The following is a 23897-nucleotide window of genomic DNA, read 5'->3' as shown; positions in this document are numbered from 1 at the left end:
AACCTTGCAAAGAGACAAGACTCAAAAAACATACTGGTAAATAGAATCAAATCTCAGTTTTTAAAATGAAAAATAACGCAGAAATCCTGTCGAAGGGTCTTGGCCCAAAACGGCGACTGTACTTCTTCCTATAAATGCTACCTGGCCTGCTGCGTTCCACCAGCATTTTGTGTTTGTTGCTTGAATTTCCAGCATCTGCAGATTTTCTCGTGTTTACGAAGAACATTAACTCACTTGAAATCTAATTTCCAAATTTTAGCTGCTTCTGTGACCTGCATCTTCCCCACATCCCTATTTAGATTACAGAGCAGATGAATCTAAGCCACTGCTTGCCTTCAAGTGAAAGACAGCAGTATCTCTATAAGAATGCTATGCTGAGGAGTAGAAAGATGTATTTCCATGGGTAATATATGGCCATATAGTGCCCAAGTGGAACAAAATGCAAAGAATCAGGTATTCCATTTTGGATCCACAGCAGGATTTGCTTAACTTGAGCCCACTATATCTACGTCATTTAACCACTTCCTAACCAGAAGATCACAGTGTGCAGATTGGAAATAACATCTCCACCTCACTACGAATTAACACTGGCACTCCACAGGGATGTATGCTTAGCCACTGTTCTACTCTCTCTACGCCCATGACTGTATGGCCAGGCATAGCTCAAACAGCATCTATAAATTTGCTGAATTACAATCATTGTTGGCAGAATCTCAGGTGGTGACGAAAAAACATACAAGGAGCGAGATATACCAGTTAGTTGAGCAGTGTTGCAGCAACTACCTTAGGAGTTTCAAGAGATTTGGTTTGTCGATTAAAACAGTCGAAAACTTCTTCAAATATACCGTGAAGAGCATTCTGACTGGCTGCATCACTGCCTGGTTGGGGGGCAGTGGGGGGTGGGGGTGCTACTGCAAAAGGTCGAAATAGGTTGCAGAAACTTGTAAACTTAGTCAGCTCTATCATGGATACCAGCCTTTGTAATATCCAATACATCTTCAAGGAGCAGTGCCTTAGGAAGGCGGCATCCATCATTTAGGATCCCCGCCACCCAGGACACGCCTTCTTCACACTGTTACCATTGGGAAGGAGGTACAGAAGCCTGAAGGCATGCACTCAGTGATTCAGGAACAGCTTCTTCCCCTCTGCCATCTAATTTCTAAATGGGGATTGAACCCATGAACTCTATCACACTACTTGGTTTACTTCTGTTATTTTGCACTATTTTACCTATTTAACAGACTTATATATACTTAATGTAACTCCATTTTTTTCTCTGTATTTATTTATCATGCCTTTTGTTGTACTGCTGCCATGAAGTTAACATATTTCACAACATATACTGGTGATATTAAATCTGATTCGGATTCTGGAGTCCAGGTTTGATCAATGCACTTCAACTATTTGCAGCATGCCAAGGAACCTTCTCATTATTCCCTTTGAAATAAATGGCTTACTTGGTCAGTTCAAAAGGCAGTTAATAATCAACCGGAGGTTACATGGAGTCACTAACTAAGAAAGGCAAGTCTCCTAGGACATTAATTGATGAAAATTCAATACTTTGCACAGGAAAAGAGATTTCAAAATGAAGGCTTTAGAATTTCCAAAAGCGCAGGGAAAATAATATGGATATGTTGGACCAAAGAATACACAGAAGTTGAAGGGGATTAAATTCAATCTGTAGACTAGTATTTTGATTAGCAAATAGCTTAATTAATGGAAAGGATTTCCTAGTTAGACAGTGGAGAAATATATATCTCTTGTCGTGTACGGCCGACCCCTTATTTGATCTGATTCTAGCCAAGAGAAATCTCACATCTACTCTCTCATGTCCTGTTAGAATTTTCTGTGATTCAGTGAGATCATTTCTCTCAACTCTAGAGTAGAGGCCCAATATGTTTATTCTCATCATAGAATAAACTCACCATCACTAAGGAGTCAATCTGGTGATCATAGTATACTTCTACCATAGTATACTTAGCTGGTGCACTCTCATCTACTCTTCCAATTACAACCTCAAAAAGAGTTTTAGCAGATGTGTCAGACTTGATTAACCTTTCACAATTCATCTTGAGCTTGCTCCATCCTATTATTGTCCTGCTACCTCTTCCTGAATAATAAACACCAACATTTTCTGTAATTGGTTTCAGGTCCAATTTCTCTCCTGCTCTGCCCCTTCCCCCCTTCTTAAGCTGTAGTTATATTTACTACCTCCTAACACATGGAAATCCTTTGAGAAACTCTGGAAATGATGACCGATGCATCCATTGGCTGCATGGACATATCATTCATAAGCCTGGCATGCAGCTCCCGGAAATTTAATCATTTCCCAATACTTTCTTTTAAAATTCATACTAACTTCTTGAGCTCCTTGTTCACTCTAAACTTCCAATCCTCCAATCTATCCGGCTAGTTTCTATGTCATTGTCTTTGAACACAGATGCAAGTATTTCTTTAAATTCTCTGCCAGTTAGTTACTTCCCAGTAAATTGGTCTGCAAGGTACCCACATTAGCAATACTTTAACATATTTCTTGTCCAATAATTCTCATATATGACTTCTCCTTTTCTTATCAATGCCTTGATCCTCATTGCTGACCTAAAACTTTCCAAATCAGCTAACTTTGTTTTTTTGGCAAGATTGTAAACCTTCTTCTTTCATCTAATATTACCTTTAACTTCGTTCAATACCTTAACTGCTGGTCTTTCCGTGCTCAAAAATGAACATACATGACTTGTAAAATAATTACTTAAAAATTAGCCACTGTTTAGTTATGGCAATACATCTTAACATAGTTTCCTGAGCTATTATAGCCAATTCATGGTTTTGTTTTTTTTAAATATATAAAGTTCTTTAATATCATTTTTCCCAAGACCTTTAGCTACCTAATCATAAATTAACCTCCTCTTTACACAATACCGGATCTCAAAACTACTCTTTCATGAGTTCACTAAAATACTTGTCAAGAAAACCATGTTTTATATACTTCATACACAATCAGCCTCAATATTATTACTACTAATTTGACTTGGTTGGTACACTCCTATAAATGGCATAATCCTTTTAATCTAATGAAATCTTCAACCTCCTTTGCAATGCACTACATGCAGAAGTCACTGTGATCACCTTTTCTCTAAAGGCTAATCTGAATGCAACTAGAATTTTGCAATTTGAACTATTCAACTTCATGTCTCAGCACCCATTGTTCAGAGTTAGAAAATTCAGAAGTTGCACAATACTCCAAGAGAAAAAATTCCTCCTCACTTTGGAATTATATGGACACCCTTTATCCCAAGATGAACCCTGTGAATTAATTTTCCAAAGCAATATGAATTTTAACAGTCCTCTTCTAGCCTTTGTTGAGCTCTTCTTATTCCTGGATTTAATCTCACCCCAAATAGGTCGCAGTTTTTAGGGATATAATTGGTACAGCACTTTTATTTTCCTCCATCCATACCAAATCTTGTTCCTGTTTTTCTGGGCCAAGATCATTCACCAATTCTAAATTCAAGTCATATGTTATCTCAGATAACTAAGCTGCTTAACTTCTTAATTTTCCATTCTGCTTTTCTAAAGTATCCAGCTATTGTCATAATGCAATGATGCCTCCCATGAAAGCTAAATGTCAAGCCCATTTTACTTTTAATGTTGCAAGTTTGTCTTTATATAGATTTTATAACTTTAACTTCGTTTCCCCATAGCAATCCCTCAGGCCATCAGTCTGTTGGTGATTAATTCAGAGCCAACCAATGTAATTAGTCATCAGCTGTATTTCCAAATCACATTATTGCAATGGTAGAAAGAATTAAATTAACTTGAACTTTTTTGTGTAATGTTTCATGAATAATTATTTCAGTACTCTATTCATGCTAAGCGATTTCCTTTAGTCACAGTGTCATAGAAAAGTACAGCACCGAAACGGGCCCTTCAGCCCATCTAGCCCATGCTGAAACCATGTAAAGTGCCTACTTCCATCAACCTGCACCGGCACCATAGCCTTCCATACACCTACCATCCATGTATCTAACCAAACTTCTCTTAAACGTTGAAATTGAGCTCACACATACCTCTTGTGATCGCAGCTCATTCCACACTCTCACAACCCTGAGAATGAAGAAGTTTCCGTGTTCCTCTTGAAAGATTCACCTTTCACTCTTAACCCATGACCTCTGGTTGTAGTCTCACCCAACTTCAGCTGTACAAACCTGCTTGCATTTACCCTATCAAGAGGCCTCATAATTTTGTAATACCACTATTAAATCTCCTCTCAGTCTTTTACGTTCTAGTGGATAAAGTCCTAACCTATTTAATCTTTCCTTATAACTCAGGTCCTCCAGACTCTGCAACATCCTTGTAAATTTTCTCTGTACTCTTTCAACCTTGTTTACAACTTTCCTGCAGATAGGTGACCAAAACTGATCACAATACACCAAATTAGGCCTCACCAACATCTTATACAACTTCAACATAACATCCAATTTCCTGTACTCAATACTTTGATTTATGAAGGCATATGTGCCAAAAGCTTTCCTTTCAACCCTTTCTACCTTTGATGCCACTTTCAAATGAATTATAGGCCTCTATTCCCAGGTCCCTTTGTTCTCCCACACTTCTGCTAGGGCCCTGGAAATTTCTGCATTTGCTTCCTGTGGGGTCCAAACGAACAGTTTGTCAGGCCCTAGAGATTTAACCACCCTGATTTGCTTCAGGACAGCAAGCACCTCCTCCTCTGTAATCTGTACAGAATCCATGAAGTTGATGCCACTATGCCTCACTTCTACAGACTGTGTCCATTTCCTGAGTAAATACAGATGCAGAAAATTTATTTAAGACCTCCCCCATCTCTTTTGTCTCCACACAAAGATTACCATTCTGATCTTCCAGAGGACTAATTTTGTCCCTTGCAATCCTTTTGCTCTTAACATTTCTGTAAAATCCCTGAGTATTCTCCTTCATTTTGTCTGCTAGGGCAACTTCTTGTCTTCTTTTAGACTTTCTGATTTCTTTCTTAAGTGTTCTCTTGCATTTCTTATACTCTATAAGTACCTCAACTTGTTCCTTCCTGCCTATACCTGTTATGCACCTTTATTTTCAACCAGAACCTCAATAACTCTTGAAAATCAAGGTTCCCTGCACTTGTTATTCACTTACCAGATACATCTTTGCCAGAAAACAGCCTGTCCCAATCTATACTTGCCAGGTGCAACCAAGTCTAATCACTACAATATCATAATTCCATATGCTGATCTATGCCCTGAGCTCATCCATCTTTCCTACAATACTTCTTGCATTGAAGTATATGCAGCTCAGGACACTAGTCACACCATGCTCAACCTTTTGACTCCTGACTTTGTCTGAGGTCTTACCAACATCCGTCTCCACAACCTCTCCACTAACCATTCTAGAACTCTGGTTCCTGTCCCCTCCACATCTCTAGTTTTACCCCCACCATGTAGCACAAGCAAACTTTCCCACTAAGATATCAGAACCCTTCCAGTTCAGGTGCAAACAGTCTCTTCTGTACGGGTCCCACCTTCCCTGGAATAGAGCCCAATGATCCAAAAGTCATATGCCCTCCCTCCTGCAGCAACTCCTTAGCCACATGTTAAACTGTATAATCTTCCTATTTCTGGCCTCCCTAGCACATGGCATGGGTAACAATCCTGAGATCCTAACTAATCCCCTATCACCACAGCTCGCCTCTTCTCCCACCTCACCGTCTGAATCACAGAGCCAGACTCAGTGCCAGAGAACATACCTGTTCATACAATCTATTTTTGCAACTCTCAACAAGCACTTTCTTGCTTTGGATGTTATAATCAAATTATCAATAACCAAAACCATAATATAATCACATCCATAATATTCACAATCAAAACTATCAATTGTAAACACAATGAAAACCCTTTAATTCAGTTTTTGATTTTGATAGCTTTAATATTTTTGTCCTAGATGTAATTCAACACACAAAATCATCCTTTGTTTACCTTGGAAGTACAAAGCACCTAAAATATTCAACAGATCCTTCTAATGGAAATAATTGATGAACATGAAATATTTTGAAATAGCTATGCATTCACATGCAAGTTCAAGATACTTTTCCCAAAGCACGCTTGAGAGGGATATTGGTCCCAGTACTCAGAAAGAGTACAAGCAGCAGCAGGCCTAGAAAGTGTTATTGAACAGTGAGACTCTGGGGTACAAGTATGTACAAACGCTTGTAGTTCCCTGAAAGTGATGACACAGTGGTGAAGACATATGGCATGCTAGCTTTCATTGGCCAAGACACAGCATATGAGAAGATAGGAAGTCATGCTACAGCTGTGTAAATTGTTGGCCACACTGCACTTGGGAGTACTGTTGCCCAGTTTAGGAAGGATGCAATTAAGTACAGGAAAGGTGTACAAGATGTTGCCTGAAGTAGAGGGCTTGAGCTACAAGGATACTGGATAGGCTGGGATTGTTTCTCCCTGAAGCAACAGAGGCCAAAGGATGGCCTTGGTGGTTTATAAAAGTCTGAGAGGCATAAAAAGGGTATTTGGACTGTAGGAGGAAACTGGGGCACCCAGGGGAAACCCACAAGGTCACGGGGAAAATGTACAAACTCCTTACAAGTTGCGCTGGGATTGAACTCTGATGCCCCGGGCTGTAATAGCATTGTGCTAACCACTACACTACCGCTGTTCTTCAAATAAAACCAAGAAAGCTCTTCATGTCAAAATGAGACTTTAGAGTCATCATTGCCAAAGTTCACATGTACCTATACCATCATGCCAATGACAATCTTGAAATGTTCAACAGATCTTTTTTAATAGAAATAAATGATAAACTTAATTTTTCCAATGGGCTGTGCATTCACATGCAAATTCAGGATTCTTTTCACAAAGCAACCCATTATACTGTATATTGTGCATGGTAACTACTCTTAACTTCATCTTTATGTGAGCTCCAAGTAGACTGCATTGACAAGTTTGCAGGACATTACCTGGCGGTGGCGGCCTTCTGGACATGTTCTTACATTGCACAGAACCGTTTTTTGCCGAGACACAGGAGGGCGATCTTGAACAATCACTAGTTATCCTGTTGGATTCCTGGCATGGCAGAAATGGGGTGGGGGAGGGAGGAAGATCAGGAATAGCACTGCTAAACTTGCAATTTAATCAAATTTAAACAATATTTAATTATTCTGAAACTGTGAGATACAACAAAAGTAAAGTTTCACCTTGTAAACAATGCATAGAAATCACAATGGCCAGTCAACATCTGTAGCACTATAATGACTGCAATGCCAAATTTGCAATTCTTCAAGACCAGAATCACTTTTTCCACCGATGTACAGAGTTAGCTGTTATAATGCATTTCAAATTAAAGGACTGGAAAAGGTCCATAAGCATAGCTATATATTCAGAATAAATTTAAATTACTTAGCTTCCAAATTAAAATCTAATGATCATATGCCTGCCAATTGTGCAACAGTGGCAAAATCCAACCATCACAAAATCAGAACTTCTAATTTTTAACTTCTATTTCCAATTTTTTTTAAACAACTTGCAGATGATGCAGAAATTAGTCTATGTTCAACCTCAGCATTTCCAGAAAATATTCAGTTTCTTCCTGCTGAAGAGGGGCCAAGACATTATGAGATTTGGTTAAGGCAACAATAGAGTCTCTCCCACTGACCGATATTGTTTTGGCAAAGAAAAACTCATGAATGAAAATGGATCAGTGTAATATCTGATAGAGCAATAAATTACTACTACTACTTTCCCCCTTTAGTCTCAAGCAAACTTGCTATGTGATGTGCTGAATTTTTGTGTCTAAATTTTGAAATAAATTCAACAACAGTTTTCAAAACAAACAATTAAAAGGCAATTCCTCTACAGCTATTGTTGAATTTGAGAAAAAGATTAATTAATTTGAAAGAAAAAATTCAGGGATGTAGGACCAAAATAGGATTGACAGGCTGAATGGCCTCTTTCTGTGATAAAATGAAAAGAGCAGGAAGCATCCAGCAGACAAGGCAACATCTTTCCACAGATGCTGATCAACCTGCTCAGACCCTCCAGCATCCTCTCTTTTTCAGGTCAGATTTCCAGCATCTGGAGGTTTCTTTTTTAATTCACCTCCTTTTCTAAGATTTAAGTTCAAATACATTTTCATAGTGAAACACATTTTGTTCACTGAATTCAGGATGCATTAATAAAAGAATGGCATATTTTCTTGCCACTTTAGCTCGCATCATTTTTTTTCTATTTCCCGAGGTGTGATTTTGTAATTAAATTCCAGCTTTTCACTCATGGAGCTATGATTCACATGTAAGCCTTGACTGAGTTTTTGATCTCTTTATCTCAGAACTGAATCTCATCCTGCATTTAGTAAAGAGATAGAAAAGATCACTTTATGAATAGCTGATAAACAAACAATATTGAATAGAGAAGAATCTTCCAGTTTTCTTAACACTTCCTAGCAGTACTGGAATAACTAAAGAAATTACTCTGCTATCTTTCCTGAATTAGTCTGGAAGTTTAATCTTAAAGATGCATGGTGTAGAAGCCAAATTCTAATGTTTGATTCAGCAGAGACCAAATTCTATCTCATGTACAGACCTTATGTATACCACTGCACACCATCATGCCTAAGGTTAAAGGTCAAAACAAACTGAGCGACATTAACACTGGCACAAAGCTCATGTTCCAGTTCCAAGAAGCTTGGTTGAGAGAAGGGGAGAAATGGATGCTGATGTTCCAAGCTTTTGATGTTTTAGAAAAGATAAAGGCGGCAGAAGAGTGGAGAAAGGGGAATGATTAAGATGTGCTATTAATCAGCGACAATATAGACTTACTCACAGAGACTATTATATTACAGATCTCCCAAAATCCATTGGAACCTTGAGGAACTGATGTGCAGGTAGATTAGGGAAAGGTATTAAAACAACAGGCCTGTTGTAGTAGATAACTAGGATTATAGAGAATCTCAAGGCATCTGCTGTATTGCATTCAGTTATGGTCACCCCAATATAGGAATGAGGTCAAAGCTTTGTAGAGGGTACAAAAGAGATCTATCAAGATGGTGCCTGGATTAGAGGACGTGTTATAAGGAGAGCTTTGACAAACTTGACTTCTTTCCTCTGGAACAACAAAGGCTGACGGAAGATACGATAAAGGTTTATAAGATTATGAGAGGCATGGACTGAGCAGACAGCAGTATCCTTCTCCCAGAGCTGAATATTGTCTAATACCAGAGGGCATGAAGTGGGGGGGGGGGAGGTAAATTCAAAGGAGATGTACAGGGCAAGTATTATTTGGACACAGAGTGATGGGTGCTTGCAATGTGTTGCCTGATGTGGTGCTGCAGGAAAATACAACAGAGGCATTCAAAGGGCTCTTAGATAGGCACATGAATGTGCAGGAAATGGAAGGATATCAACATTGTGTAGGCAGAAGAGATTAGTTCCGTTTTGCATTAGATTACTCATTTAATTAGTTCAAGTACAACATTGTGGGCCAAGAGTCCTGCTGTGCTGTAATTTCTACCTAAAAATGAAAAGCAATTAAATGATATATAAACACTAGGAATTCTGAGATTTCATTTTGCTTTTGGAGGTTGCAAGTATTTTTCTTCAAACTAAATAATCTGTAGGAATTAATCAACATCTTGTGTGCAGAAGCCAATAATGACTACTATTTGTACTAAATTTGTTACTCTTCTTACATTGCTTAAAACCATGTCATTTCTCAATTATTTTCTCTATAAACTGGTTTTTTTTAAATAAATCGATTTTACACAGGAACCGTTCACACAAACTGATGGATGTCAGCATGATTTGCATGCAAATCGAGGTCCTTTCATTTGTCACATCAATATCATGAATATTAATTTGTTTGGATTTGATGGACAAAACAGTTGTCACCATCGTAAGGACATAGTTAATGTGTAGCACAGGCATATTATCACAAGCCTGAATTCTAAATTTACATCAAATACCAATCAACTAATCAACTCAAATAAACCCAAGATGATTTTCCAATCATTCAAATAAATCCAGGCACAACAAAACAAAGTTACCTTTGATTGTCAATGCAAAGGGCAGGTGTTTGATTCAACTGGATATGAGTTGCCAACAAGTTGGCCACACACAAACTAAATCTTGTCATTACAATTAAGAATTCAATTCTCGTCACAGCATAAACGTCTCACCCAGCCCGTCACTCATTTTTGTTTTAAATTAATCTGTGGTTCTTGAGATGCAGATGCAGACTTCTTGATAGGTCTAACCACCAGGCACAGGGGTTTTGTCAACTAAAACCTGGTTTTGGACAACAACTTAACTACAGAGCAAATTTGTAGGATTTCCAATATGAACAGGACTCAAAGGGGTTGGGAGAGATAGCAAGATTTGATTTTAAAAGTTAAATAAGCTCTAGTGCCTCTGAGAAGTGGTAAGGTAGCCATGCATAAAACTCTTACTAAGTATTTAAAATGCGTTGCTGGAATAGTGTTCGTTGCCAAGAACAGTACTGTCACCAGAATTTGGATTTCAGGAGATTAAATAGCATTGAAAAAGATGCATTCAGATCCTTAACCTCTCCAATCAAACAGATTCAGTTTCCTGCATAATTTCTTTGAAGGCAAGCATCAATTGGATTCTCGGTAAAGATTTTTGATTTGAGGCAATATTTCAGAACCAAATCTCTTCCTTTAATTCATGAGAAGAGCATTGGATTTAAGTTTTAAGCTGTTCTCTTTTTGCCTCAACTCCATTTTCCTGCATTTCCCTCCCTCCTAGTTCCAAGATCTGTTCATACCTTTGTATGTATGCCATTAGGAGTGGTTGCACACGACTGAAGTTGCTGTGGATGAGGAGCACTGGATGCCAATGTCTGTCTATGCAATTGATGGCAGCAGTGGATTGCAGAGTGATGACATTTTTCTGTCGGTAACCTGTGGAGAATGGAAACTCCATCTCCTTCCATCAGCGTTCTCATTGACTCATCAGTCATTTCTTTATGTGCCTGACATTCACTTTGTCCTACCTGAAATAAAATAAGGTGCACTTTCAATTACTTATTTCCTACCACATATCTCAAGTGCACAGCAGATTTCTGCAAGAATACATTCACAAAATTATGTACAACTGTCAAACTAATTACTCTTATAAACTTAACATATTAAACCAGCACATTATTTTTCCAAATGTTAGAAATAAGGAGAAATAAAATTGTCCTTTCTAATTCTCTCCTCCAACTTGAACAGCAGAAAACACCTCTACAGAAAGCAACCGAACCAAAAATAAACAGCATCAGTTTTATAATTCATAGTCTGAGGCCCTGCCTACAAATACAGACACAACTCTGGTAACTCCTGAAAATGAAAACATGTTCATTTGTCCTTATTCTGAAAGACGAACCACACATGGCTCCTTAAGGTTGTTATACCAGGGGAGGTCATGGGGACGAGCTCCCATTACCTATTAAATGGTCCCAATGGCGTGCACCTCAGATAGCCTCTGACAACCAAGACCTGCTAGATGAGCTACTAAGCCCGATGGAACCGTTTTTACTAACATGAGAATGGGCAAAAGCGGGTTACCGGTGTCTCAAAACCAGTCACTTCGGACAGATGTGGCTCTTCAGCTGTGGTTGGCAGCTCATCTAGAAGGAAAGCTCAGATCTCTAACCTTTGCCACCTTACAGCCATTCCCAGTCTGGGGGAAAGCTTTGGGAGTAAACCCCAAGGAAAAATCTAAAGCTGGAGTCTCTAAGGTAGTCCTACATCGAGTTCAACACTGAGTGGCAACTCATGTGACACCACTGGTGCTAAACTGTATCGGTCTCTGCCCTTCCTTTGGATTCATCAGGTATGAGGAGAGGGGGCGCCTCCAGGATGGGCAACAACTTGCTCTCCTTATCTTACTGCCCTGGCTCAGGTATCACGCAGACGGTTAGTACTCAATATCCATGGTCGACCCCAACCAGCTGAGGGTCTAAACCACACGTGAAATTAGTCTTTTTAAAAAAAGGACCTTATTATGAGTGTAGAGATATATTATTAAGTACTAAAAGCAAATACAGAATCTGGCATTTATAGAGTACAACAGATTACACACATTTCTGCAGAAATAGTTAAATGGTGCTAATTCAAATATCCTCAAATAAAACTGAGTGCTAAAAAAATCTGAGAACTGCATTACATTTTCAGTATTGTTCACTCAGTATTAAGTTAGCTTCCTTACTGAGATTTTAAAAACTAAGTGTATTTCAATTAGCATACTGCAGAGTATGTTAATAAGTCTCTGTTTAGAGGTAGTTATTGCTCATGCTACATTACTTCTTTGCATTTAAAATACTTAATTTCCTTCTTCATTCAGCTAACACTGTGCCTATTTCTGCAAAAGCAAGCAGTCTGCAATCTGTTCTCACCTACTTTATCTATATTCAGCAAATGTACAGAGTTGGAGCTTTAAATGCTAACAGTACCTGCTCCATTCAGCATTTAGCTCAACTTTCAATAATACCGGGAAAGATAAATGACTAACTGAGACTAGAAATATGGCTACCTTTGATTCTGTTATCATACATTTAAAAACACAAACCATTCACTCCATTACCAAATGACAGCACAAGCCATTAAACTCTCTAATGGGTCAGCTGGCTTAAAAAACAGATGATAATTGCCAGAAAGAGTCATTAACCATAGTAATCCACATCTACTGCCTCTCAAAGTCCAACCCTACCTTCCCATTGTGAGAGTTGGAAATAGGTACGGCCGGCCACCAGGACTCTGGTGAAGTTGTTAGGCCAACCCCTATACAGTGGATGCAATGGATTACAGAAACACTGATGAACTCCAAATGGGAGATCATCGATGGCCTATGGTCCATTGGGAGCTAAGGGCGCAAGAAGAAGAATCCATATATACTACATTATTCTGTGCCACAGATTGTCTCAAAAAAATACAAATGACTGGCTCTTTGCATTTTAGATCAGAAGCTACAGGTTGATCAAGCGACCTAGAAATACAAACCAAAAGAAAATGCTGGCAATCAGCAGGTTGCCAATTGATAACGAAATAACTAGACATATTTATTCAAAGAATGGTATTGACAACAAGCAATGGCTTCAATTTCAAAATTTCACTTTATTTTTAAATCTTTGTGCCCCTACCCTGATTCCTTTGAATACTAACTTTCTAATAATATCAAGATTCCTCTAATTTTAGATTTATAGATGCCCCCAATTTAATTATTCCATCTTTTGCAACTCTGGAATTTCTCCATATGTCACTACAGCTCAGCTTCATTTTCCTCACTTAAGACTTCCTCAAAATCCACCACTGTGATCTAGCCTTCGGCCATTTCTCATTATTGCTCCTTATGTAGTTTTTAATTAATTTTTGGTTGATAGTGCTCTTTGTGGTGCTAAAGCTATTCTATAAATAGAAGCTGTGATTGCCAAATGAAAATTGAGAAGCCAGCCAATTCAGCTGCTGATGCAACATCGACACAGTATTTGATATTGAAAGGATTTATGGAGGCTTGGGACGCAATGAGCCACCTGTTGGATGCAATTACTGCAAATAAAACTTGCTATTTGTGCATTTTATATGCTCATTAAGGTGATCAATGTCAGTACTGAAAAGTGCCAACACTTATTTTAGAAGCAGCGTCAGCATCAAGGTAAAACACACAAAGCAAAATATTTGAGCTTCAAACTTAAAAAATAAGCCTCAAAACACCAATCTACAGCACCAATTATGCAACCTGGCCATGTAACAGAAAAGAACAAACAAGCCAGTTTTGAGATTTGGCTAGCAGAAAGATCAACAGTTTAGGGGTGGGTCTAATTGGAAAGAAAAAAGTTCAAAAGTTAAGGTACTGAAGCCTGAATGTCATACAGTGGTCACAGACACAAAAGGCTGCAGAGCATAGCTCAGATCTGAAGGTGGCAGCTGTAAAGTTATGGATGGATTTGTGAATAAGAACAGAAATAAAAGGTAGCAGAAATTTTGCATAGATAGGTGCTTTTGCAAATGCCTAAGTACACACCGCAGTACTTTAAGACACTAGCAAAAGCCATATTCAAAATACGTCAAAAAAAAAGTGAAGGGTGGAAACTGAAGTACACGGTCTTTCTACTAATATTCAGTTCAGGGTTAAGACAGCGAAGCAAAGAAAATCTTCAGGAAATTCAGCTTGAAAGACCATTGGGGACAATAAAGAAACCCGAAGGAATAGGGAGTTTTTGGTAGGAGTTGGATGTAATTTCTTGGTGTCTTCCCATCATTTAAAGGAAGAGAAGCTCATCTACATTTCATTGACTTGTCCTTCCTTACATTCATATAACATCATCTACTTGTAAACCTACCAGCACATCATCATACTGGTTCCCATACCCCTGCCATATTAGCTTAAACCACTCCCAACAGCTCTAGCAAACCTGCCCGCAAGGACATCTCTTGATCACCTTGCGTAGCTTGAAAAGTCTGGCCTGCAGAAGTACAAACCATGGATGGTAAAACAGGACTAGGAACATTTTTCCATTCACCACATTGAGACAAGCAAAAGGTTTTGTGGCATAAACTTTCTATTATTATATGCCTGCAGTGAAGCATACTTCCAGTATTCCAATCAACCAGCAGCCTGGAGCATCTTCTCTTCAGGAGTAGCTAGCCCACAAGCTTCTAAAATAAGGTAAACAGACTACCACTGAGCACAAGTCTTCAAACTGCAAAATTAACTCTTTCCACAGTTGCCTGACCATTTCAGCATTTCCAACAACTAAATTTGGTAAATGGGTTTACTTTCTCCCACATACTGAAAAATCTTATCTGTCCATATGGATTATTTCATTACAACAGCGCATTGACGTAGTTCAGAATTTAGAGTAAATTGTTACAGTTACAAGCAGCTCTTAACTAGTGGATAAGCTTATTTTCAAAGGATGCAACTAGTCACTCATCCCTGACAATAACGGAATGCAGAAGAACAAAACTGTATCATTAAGGAAGAGTCCACACTTGAAACCATTGTTTCACGTTAAGGATTAAGGCAAATAGGATCAAAGTGGGAAGAAATTGTTCAGTGCTCTCTTTCTAGAATCCTCTATCTCAAATGTCTGTTTTGGTCAGTCAATATATATGCTCAAGACAGGTTTTTCAGCATTATGAAAGTCAACAGAATTGTAGACAGGTTGGACGAGTATTTATGACATAAAAGCCAGGATTTCACTGAAGTCAAAAGAATGAGAGGTCACATGGCCTGTACAGAGTGCTATGTACAGTGGATTCTGGTTAATTGCTTAATCAGGGCAGCTGCTTATTTAGACCAAATCTTACAGAACAAACCCTAATTAAGAAAACAGTTGGGATTCCTTTCCTTTATTTCGGACACTATGTCACTTAATTGGGACAGGAGACTTTTGCTGAAATTTCTAACTAGTGTCTCTCACATGTACTTGTGTGGCCATTAAACCCTACACTGTGCTTAGAGCGAACAGTTTTTACATAGTGTCAATTGTGTACACTTCAGTTCAGAAGCAGTAATTTTTGTCGCTTATAGTTGACAAGAAATAAGCAGTAAGACAATTCAGCACCGTTTTGTTCACTGCTGTTTCAATCATTCAGGCTTACAGATGCCAGAAACAGCCAAGAGTTAAAACAAAACAATTTCACTACTTCAACAAGACATGCACTAGAAGAATTTGAAGGTATTGACAATCGTCTTGAACGTTACAACAAAAATGAAGATTTGGAAGATGCAGTCAACGAAAGCATTGTTTGAAGGCAGTCCATCACCTGCACTAGGTGTCTGCACTGACTTTGTTCATTTACAGTCAATCTAAAGAACACGGCAGCTTACAATGGATGAATTCCTCTGTCAATAACTATAAGGAACTACAGTTTATATAGTACTGTAGTAGTATTGTTAGTGTTCTAATTTTGTTCTGTATTTTATTTAAATACATAATTTGTTATTCAGTAGTTTGTTTTTTTATATACCTTTTTAACTATATCCGTGAAACGTTGGCTAATTTGGATAGCCGCTTAATTGGGCTGAAGTGTACTAGTCCTGATGCGTCCCAATTAACCAGAACCAACTGTATTTACAGCCAGATAAAATACTTGAGGGAAAATGTTTTAATTTTATCAAGTTAAAAATCGCAAATAATTTAAAAATTAAATTAGAAATTAGCACATGATGAAAGAGTAAGAGGGTGAATTAATCACTTACCTTGCTCTCATGCTCATAGGAATAAATGTACTGAAAACGACGCAAATGAATCTCTAGTCTGCTTTGCAGAAATAAAAAAAGTTTGGCGACCAAGTCAGCAAGGAAACTTATTTATTCAACTTAGCCAATGATACTTCTTGTAAGAATGCATCTTACTTGCCAATCAAACAACACACTGAAAATTTAACCAGTTTCACTGCATTCAACAGCACATGGGAATAACTGTCAATTTTAAAAACCCAATGAATACCTTACTGATTAACTTTTTTTTTGATACAGCCAATGCAAGGAAGTAGTAGTCCATAAAGAAACAAAATGTTTTAATTGCAATAGAAAGTTTGTGAAAACAAAAAGCAGCTTGAATCTAGAATTTAAAGAAACACTGGGGGGACTCAAATCTCATGGCGCAACAGTAGCAGGTCCAATTCTTGTTCAGAAAGATGGATGTTCAAATCAAGTCAGGATCATAAATGTCATGTCAACTTTTGTCATTGTAGCATTCGCAGCGAGGCAATTCAGTGACCATTATCTGAACTTGGAACAGTTTCATGACATTAATAGTTCTGTGCAACAACTGAAATGTTTTGCTTAAAATGGAGAGGGGGCAGTGAGGGTGAGAAGGAAGCAGTTGAGAAAAGTACTCCTTACTGTTCAAAATTACCCAGTTTCCAATTACAGAAATCTACCAAAGATAAAACAATCGTGAATGAAGATGGATTGATTTTAACAAATATCATATCTAAAATAAGTCATGATTAGTTTTTTCTTTTCCTGCTCCATTCACTGAAGTCTTACTTCATGCTTTTCTTAACTTCTAGCGCTGATAAGCATACTTTTTTTAAAATCCAAATCTTGTGAGTAATTTTGCATTACTCAAATTTACATCACTGCTATACTCCCAGAAAGGAAGATAAAATGCATTAGGAAAAAATATAAATCACTAGACTATAAATGTACTATAAATGTATTACTAAAATATGTCCCATAGTGATTTCAAGGCCATAATCTTTCTTTCTTTATCTTTTTATCAATTTTTTAAAAAGGCAAATATACAGTCAAGAGGTGAATTCGTTCAAATACATATATCAGTTACATTATAAACCAAGATTAAGATAAACGTTGTCAAAATCATAGATAATGTTAAACTAGTGGAAAATATATAATAAAAAGACGACAACAATTCTCCTCTTACCAGTTTATGAAAAGAAAGGAAAAAACATTGGATTTTAAATAAAAAGAAAAGAAAACACTACACCATAATAAAACAAAAAAAGGGACTGGGCAGTCCATCTTGAGGGTATGACAAAAAAAGAAAGAAAGAAATACTTTCTGATCAAATCTAAGCTTTCAAAAAAAAGATTGAAAGCGTAATAAATCAAATTAAATGAAAATATTGGATAAAAGGTCGCCATATTTGCTCAAATTTAAAGGATGTATCAAATGTCCAACTTCTTATTTTCTCTAAACTTAAACAGGACATAATGGAGGAAAGCCAGTAAATGACCGTAGGCCGATTAGAATCCTTCCACTTCAATAGAATGGCTCTCCTAGTCAGTAATGTCCAAAAGGCTATCATACGTTGAGCGGAAACAGGAATATTTCCTGCTTCTGATGAGATAATCCCAAAAATCGCCGTAAGCAAGTGAGGTTGTATATCCAGATCCAAAGCTCTTGATACTGGTTTTAAAAACACTTCTCCAAAAGTTACCTAGCTTTATACAAGACCAATACATATGAGTTAAAGTTACCAACTCAATATTATATTTGTCACAAATCGGATTAATATTAGGGAAGATACGCGCTAATTTATCCTTAGGAATGACGGGCACAAATAGATGAGTTGTTAACCAAATGAAAAATGTTAGTCCATTGATTATCTGTAAATGACTCTTGAAGTTCCAATTCCCAAGCGCGTTTAATTTTATCATTAGATATCATTTGTAAACTCAGTAACTGCTTATAGATTATAGCTATCAACCCTTTTTGAAATGGTTTAAACTGAAAGAGAACATCATATTAAGTGGATAAACAGAAGGGTAGTTTGGTAACAAACCACGTAAAAATTTCCTAATTTGTAAATATCTAAAAAAAGTGTACATTAGATAAATCATATTTGTCCGCTACTGAGAAAAAGACATTAATCAGTCCCCTAAAACTAAATCTGAAGAAGTTATTATTCCCTTGGTTTTCCAAATTAAAAAGGCCTTATCCAAAGCTGACGGTTTAAAAAAATAATTCAGATAAATATTACTAGAAAGAATAAAATTATTAAACTCAAAAAATCTACGAAACTGGAACCAAATCCTTAATGTATGTTTAATAACAGGATTAAATTCTTGTCTGCTAATCTTAGAAAGCAAAACAGGAAGAGGAACTCCCAGTAAAGAGGCCAAAGAGAAACCTTTCACCGAGTTTGCCTCTAGATCCAACCACGAAGGACATGCATGTATATCTAAATAGTGAACCCAAAAAGTAACATATCGAATATTGATTGCCCAATAGTACATTCTAAAATTAGGCAAAGCCATACCACCATCCTTTTTTAATTTCTGCAAAAAAAGTTTACTCAATCTAGGATTTTTATTGTTCCAGATGTAAAATGAAATTATAGAATCTATTCTACCAAAGAACTTTTTAGGAACAAAAGAGGAAACTGCCTGAAATATACATAAAAATTTCGGTAAAACTATCAATTTAATAGCATTAATTTGACCTATTAATGATAATATCATAGGAGACCATTTAGAAAGCATTTGTTTGGTGTAGTCAATTAATGGAAAAAATATTATATGTATATAGATCCTTAAAATTTTTAGTAATTTTAATACCAAGATAGGTAAAGTAATTTTTAGCAATAGTAAAAGGTATTTGATGTTTTTGATCCGAGTAATTATTAATAGAAAATAACTCACTTTTATGTAAATTTAATTTATAAACCAGAAAAACTACTAAACTCAGAAAGTATAAATAACATAGAAGGAATAGATTTCCTAGGATCTGAAATGAAAACTAACAGGTCATCTGCATATAACAAAACCTTATGTATTTTGTCCCCTCTGTATACCCTGAACTGTGTTAGAATCTCTAAGAGCAATAGCAAGGGGTTCTAAGGCCAAATTGAATAATAAAGAGCTAAGAGGGCATCCCTGTCGGGTACCCCTATGTAATCTAAAATATGGGGATTTTTGATTATTAGTTATAACAGCAGCCATGGGAACATGATAGATCAGTTTGATCCAGGAAATAAATCCTGGGCCAAGACTGAATCTTTCCAAAACCTCAAATAAGCAAGGCCACTCCACCCTATCAAAAGCTTTCTCTGCATCAAGAGAAACAACACATTCAGATTCTTTAGATGGTGAAGAGTGAATAATATTTAATAATCTTTGAATATTAAAATGTGAATATCTATTTTTAATAAATCCAGTTTGATCATTAAAAATAACAGTAGGTAAGATATTCTCAAATCTATTAGCCAAAATCTTGGAGAGAATTTTAAAATCCACGTTTAATAAAGAAATTGGTCTATCAGAGGCGCTTTCAGATAAATCTTTATCTTTTTTTGGAATTAAAGATATTGAAGCTTCGTAGAAAGTCTTCGGGAGAGCCCCAGAGGATATAGAGTCAGTGAAAATTTGACATAAATAAGGTATATCAGTAAAAGTCTTATAAAATTCCACTGTATATCCATCTGGTCCTGGAGCTTTAGCTGATTGAAAAGAGGATATAGCTCTTGCTATTTCCTCTTGTTTAATAGGTGCATCTAATATATTCATATCTTGAATAGAACTTTTAGGTAAATTCAATTTTTGCAAAAAACTATTCATAAAAGTAATATTATCTGAAAATTCAGACTCATAAAGATTAGAGTAGAAATCCATAAATGTCTTAATAATTTCATGAGGATCTACCGTTGTAGTTCTGTCAGGTCTTCTTATTTTTAGAATCTGTCTTCCAACCATACTTGTTTTTAACTGACCAGCTAATAATTTGCCTGATTTGTCTCCGTGTATATAAAATTAGCTTTTGGATTTAAAAAGTTGCTGTTCAATAGGAAAAGTCAACAGCAAATCATGTTGGGCTTGGAGTTCCACCCTTTCCTTAAAGAGATCTTCACTAGGCGTTACTGAATAAAGTTTATCTATTTCTTTAATCCTATTAGTAATCAGCAAAAGTTCCGCCTTAGTTTTCCTTCTTAAACCTGCTGAATATGAAATTATCTGTCCCCTAAGAAAAGATTCCATAGTATCCCAAATAACCAAATTTGACATTCCCTCAGTTGTATTCAATTCAAAAAAATAGAGGAATTTGTTCTTTAATAAAATTTACAGAAGTTGAATCTTGCAACAATGAAACGTTAAATCTCCACTGAGGTCTGTAAATATTATCAGAAAGTTCCAAAGTTAGCTTCATAGGTGCGTGACCTAACAACGCAATCACAAGTACATTCAACAACAGAGGGCACCAATCGTGTATCCAAAAAAAAAATCAATTCTTGAATATTTATGATATACATGTGAAAAAAAGAAAAATCTTTTTCTTTAGGAAATTTAAATCTCCAAATACTGACCAAACCATAAAGTAAAAAAATTAATACAAGTCGCAGCTTTATTAGGAAGTGACGGATTGGTGGACGATCTATCCATCAACGGGTTAAAGTCACCACCCATAATCAATTTATATTCATTTAAATTCGGCAATACAGAAAATAGCTTCTTAAAAAAAATCAGGGCTGTCTGTATTAGGAGCGTATACACAAACTAAAGCCACCTTTTGACCACACAACCAGTAACAATCAAATATCTTCCAATCAAATCAGTAACAGTATTAAAATAGACAAAAGGGATTTTAGAGTTAATAAAAATAGATACCCCTCTTATTTTATTCACTGATAAAGAATGAAATAAGGGTCCCTTCCAAAATTTAAAAAAACGACTTTCATCTTGTTTACGAATATGCATCTCCCGCGCAAAAATAATATCTGCATGAAGTGTTTTTAATTTCTTAAAAATCTTTCTACACTTAATAGGTTGGTTCATACCATTTAAATTCCAAGATATTGTATTGATTTTATTGAGATCCTTATTTAAAATTTAATTTGAAAGTTCTATAAAGTATTCTAACGCGCAGGCGCAGCCTAAACTGGAAGGTCGAAGCTTGACTCGATCAGAAAGCAGCAAGATGATTGACAAAGAAAAACCCCTCACGACCGCCCAGTTGAAAAAAAAACTAACCTAATAGCCCCACCCACCTCTCCCAAAAGCCCGAAAGTCATCCAATAAGCAAACGGCATGCTGAACTACTGACCTTTAACCTGTCTCCAGATGGCAGCTCCATTTACAAAGTAAAAAAATACCACCACCAAGATATAACAAAGAATACATAAAGTAAACAAATTCCAAATATTTTCATATTGTGTCTAACAGTAACTAAAACCGAGTTAACGACGGCCATCTTAAATATATTTAAAATACACAGCCATGCACTCAAAAAAAGGAAGGCTAAGTACTAATATATACTACAACTAATATTAAAGACTTACAAATCAAGGAAAAGTAAATATATATGTATTAAGCTCAAAACTACATTAGCCGTTAAAGCAAATAAACAACAGATCTAAGTAAGTTAACCAAGTCTGTATCTGATCATTGATAAAACGAAAAGCAAACTTTCATCAACGGGATTACAAACCTCTCCCAGCTACGGATTAACTTTTCAAATTGCTTGCAGAGTAGACTTAAACTCTTTTATAAATTTCCAACCATATTCTGGAGAATCAATCCGTCTCAGATGAGCGTCTGGTGGAGTAAGCATCAAACGTGTGGGGTAGCGCAGGGACGGACGGAGATTCATTTTTAAAAATTCCGCCATCACTTCGCAATATTTGATTCTTTCAGCATAAATCTCTGGGGCATAGTCTTCCACTATACAAATCTGGACTCCATTAGAGATTAGCTTATCCCCTTTCCTTGCATTCCGAAGAATAGCTTCTTTGGCTGAAAAATAATGCACACAGAGAATAACAAGACGTGGTTTAATTCCGGCCGGTGATTTAATTTTGACTGATGATTTAAGATGTCTAATTCAGTGGGCTCTGTGCAATATCGGACGAGCTTCAAGAATGTCACCAAGAAGTGAATATAACATGTTCGAAAAAAACTTAAGTGGCTCACCGGTTTCCGTATTTTCAGGTAAACCCAGTATACGTATATTCGTCCTGCGACTTCTGCTTTCCAAATCAATCATTTTCTTCTTAATCCTTGATAGTTCCGAAGTATTCTCATTAATTTTCTATTCCATAAAAGATATCTTCAGATCCTGTTCCTTAATAAATTCATCCATTAATTCAAAATCTTTTTCAATTCTGTGATTGCTCTGCTTAAGCGTCTGACATCGATCTTCCAGACTCTTCAAAGACTCCTGAATAACAATGATGGTTTTTTCAAACAATTTATTAGCTCTTGTCAGTTTATCCATTTTGGTATCCAACATACCGATCTTCACATTCGTAGCTTCCATTAAAGAGAACATTTTTTCTAGAGTAAAAACTTCCTCTGATTTCTCCGTTTGCTGAGGTTCAGGAAGAGTTTTGCCGCTACGCAATTCAGTCCCAGCCATCGTATTTAAACTGTAAAATCCATCAGCAAGTATAATAGATCTTCAAACTTAAAACAGCTCTAGCAGTGGAAGAAGTTATTAAAAAAATGGAGCTGAGACAAAAAGACGTCTTACTCCACGCGCTGCCAAATGGAGACTCTTCGCCATAATCTTAATTCACAATTGAAATTATAGCCTTAAAACAAGACTAGATTACCATTTTGTGACAATAGCCAAACATTCATTACTTATTTAATAGAAAGAACCCCAGAATTCTTCCTTAGTTTTATCTGCATTTGATCAAGCTACATGATAATTAACTATACAGTTCAGCATAATAGAAATTACACACCAAAACTTTGTTAATACACAAAAGTGCTATCCTGCAAGTCAAGTTATAATATTTGAGCATATTTAGTACTAAAGTTGTAAATGCATAACTTTTTTTAAAATTGGAATGGGAGTATTATTTACATCACAGTGCACCATTTTACCAGCCCACATAACCAAGGCCTGCTCGGTAAGAATACTGTTCAGGTAAGAGAAGAAATGCGGGAGTTCATATAAAATTAAATAATATTGACAAGGTAGAGACTTAAAAGGGCCAACATTTTCATAATATACAAATAGTATTGTTTCGCAAAGACCAACATTCCAACTCCATAGGCAATACATTACTAAAATGCAAGAACAATCTAGATGTAAGAAAATTACATAATGATAGAGTAGCCATTTTGGCCCATTTGGCTCATTCCAGTTAACTGCATAGCAATTTCCATCACTCCCAATCCCCTTCTACTTAGTTCCAATACCCTTTTAAATTATTTCTTCACATGCTTATCAACTACATTTAGCCATGATCAAAGATTCTTCTCCCATTTAGACCTTAAGGTATAGGTACAGAATTAGCCCACTCAACCCATCAAGTCTGCTCCATGCTTCATGGCTGCTTTTTTCCTGCAACCTTCTCTCCATAATCCTTAATCCCTTTACCAATCATGCTTCAAAACCTGGGCCTCTGTTAAAAAAGGAAGACATCTCAGAGGCATTAAAATTCAGATAGATATAAAGG

The 23897-nt window shown here is 36.6% G+C and overlaps 1 protein-coding gene across 4 annotated transcripts in view; it reads right to left on the bottom strand.

The window, feature by feature from the left end:
* Positions 1 to 23897, bottom strand: part of fam193b (family with sequence similarity 193 member B) — a 105182-nt gene that overhangs the window by 28180 nt on the left and 53105 nt on the right. For all 4 annotated transcript variants that reach the window (XM_072263670.1, XM_072263671.1, XM_072263667.1 and 1 more), the window contains 2 exons: positions 10806 to 11033; positions 6986 to 7091 (listed from right to left, as the gene is read on the bottom strand). In XM_072263670.1, coding sequence (XP_072119771.1) covers positions 6986 to 7091; positions 10806 to 11033 — 334 coding nt within the window. The remainder of the gene's footprint in view (positions 1 to 6985; positions 7092 to 10805; positions 11034 to 23897) is intronic.

The sequence above is a fragment of the Mobula birostris genome, chromosome 7 (genome assembly GCF_030028105.1).
Source record: "Mobula birostris isolate sMobBir1 chromosome 7, sMobBir1.hap1, whole genome shotgun sequence".
Taxonomy (NCBI): Eukaryota; Metazoa; Chordata; class Chondrichthyes; order Myliobatiformes; family Myliobatidae; genus Mobula; species Mobula birostris.
This window is presented reverse-complemented; position numbering and strand designations above follow the sequence as displayed.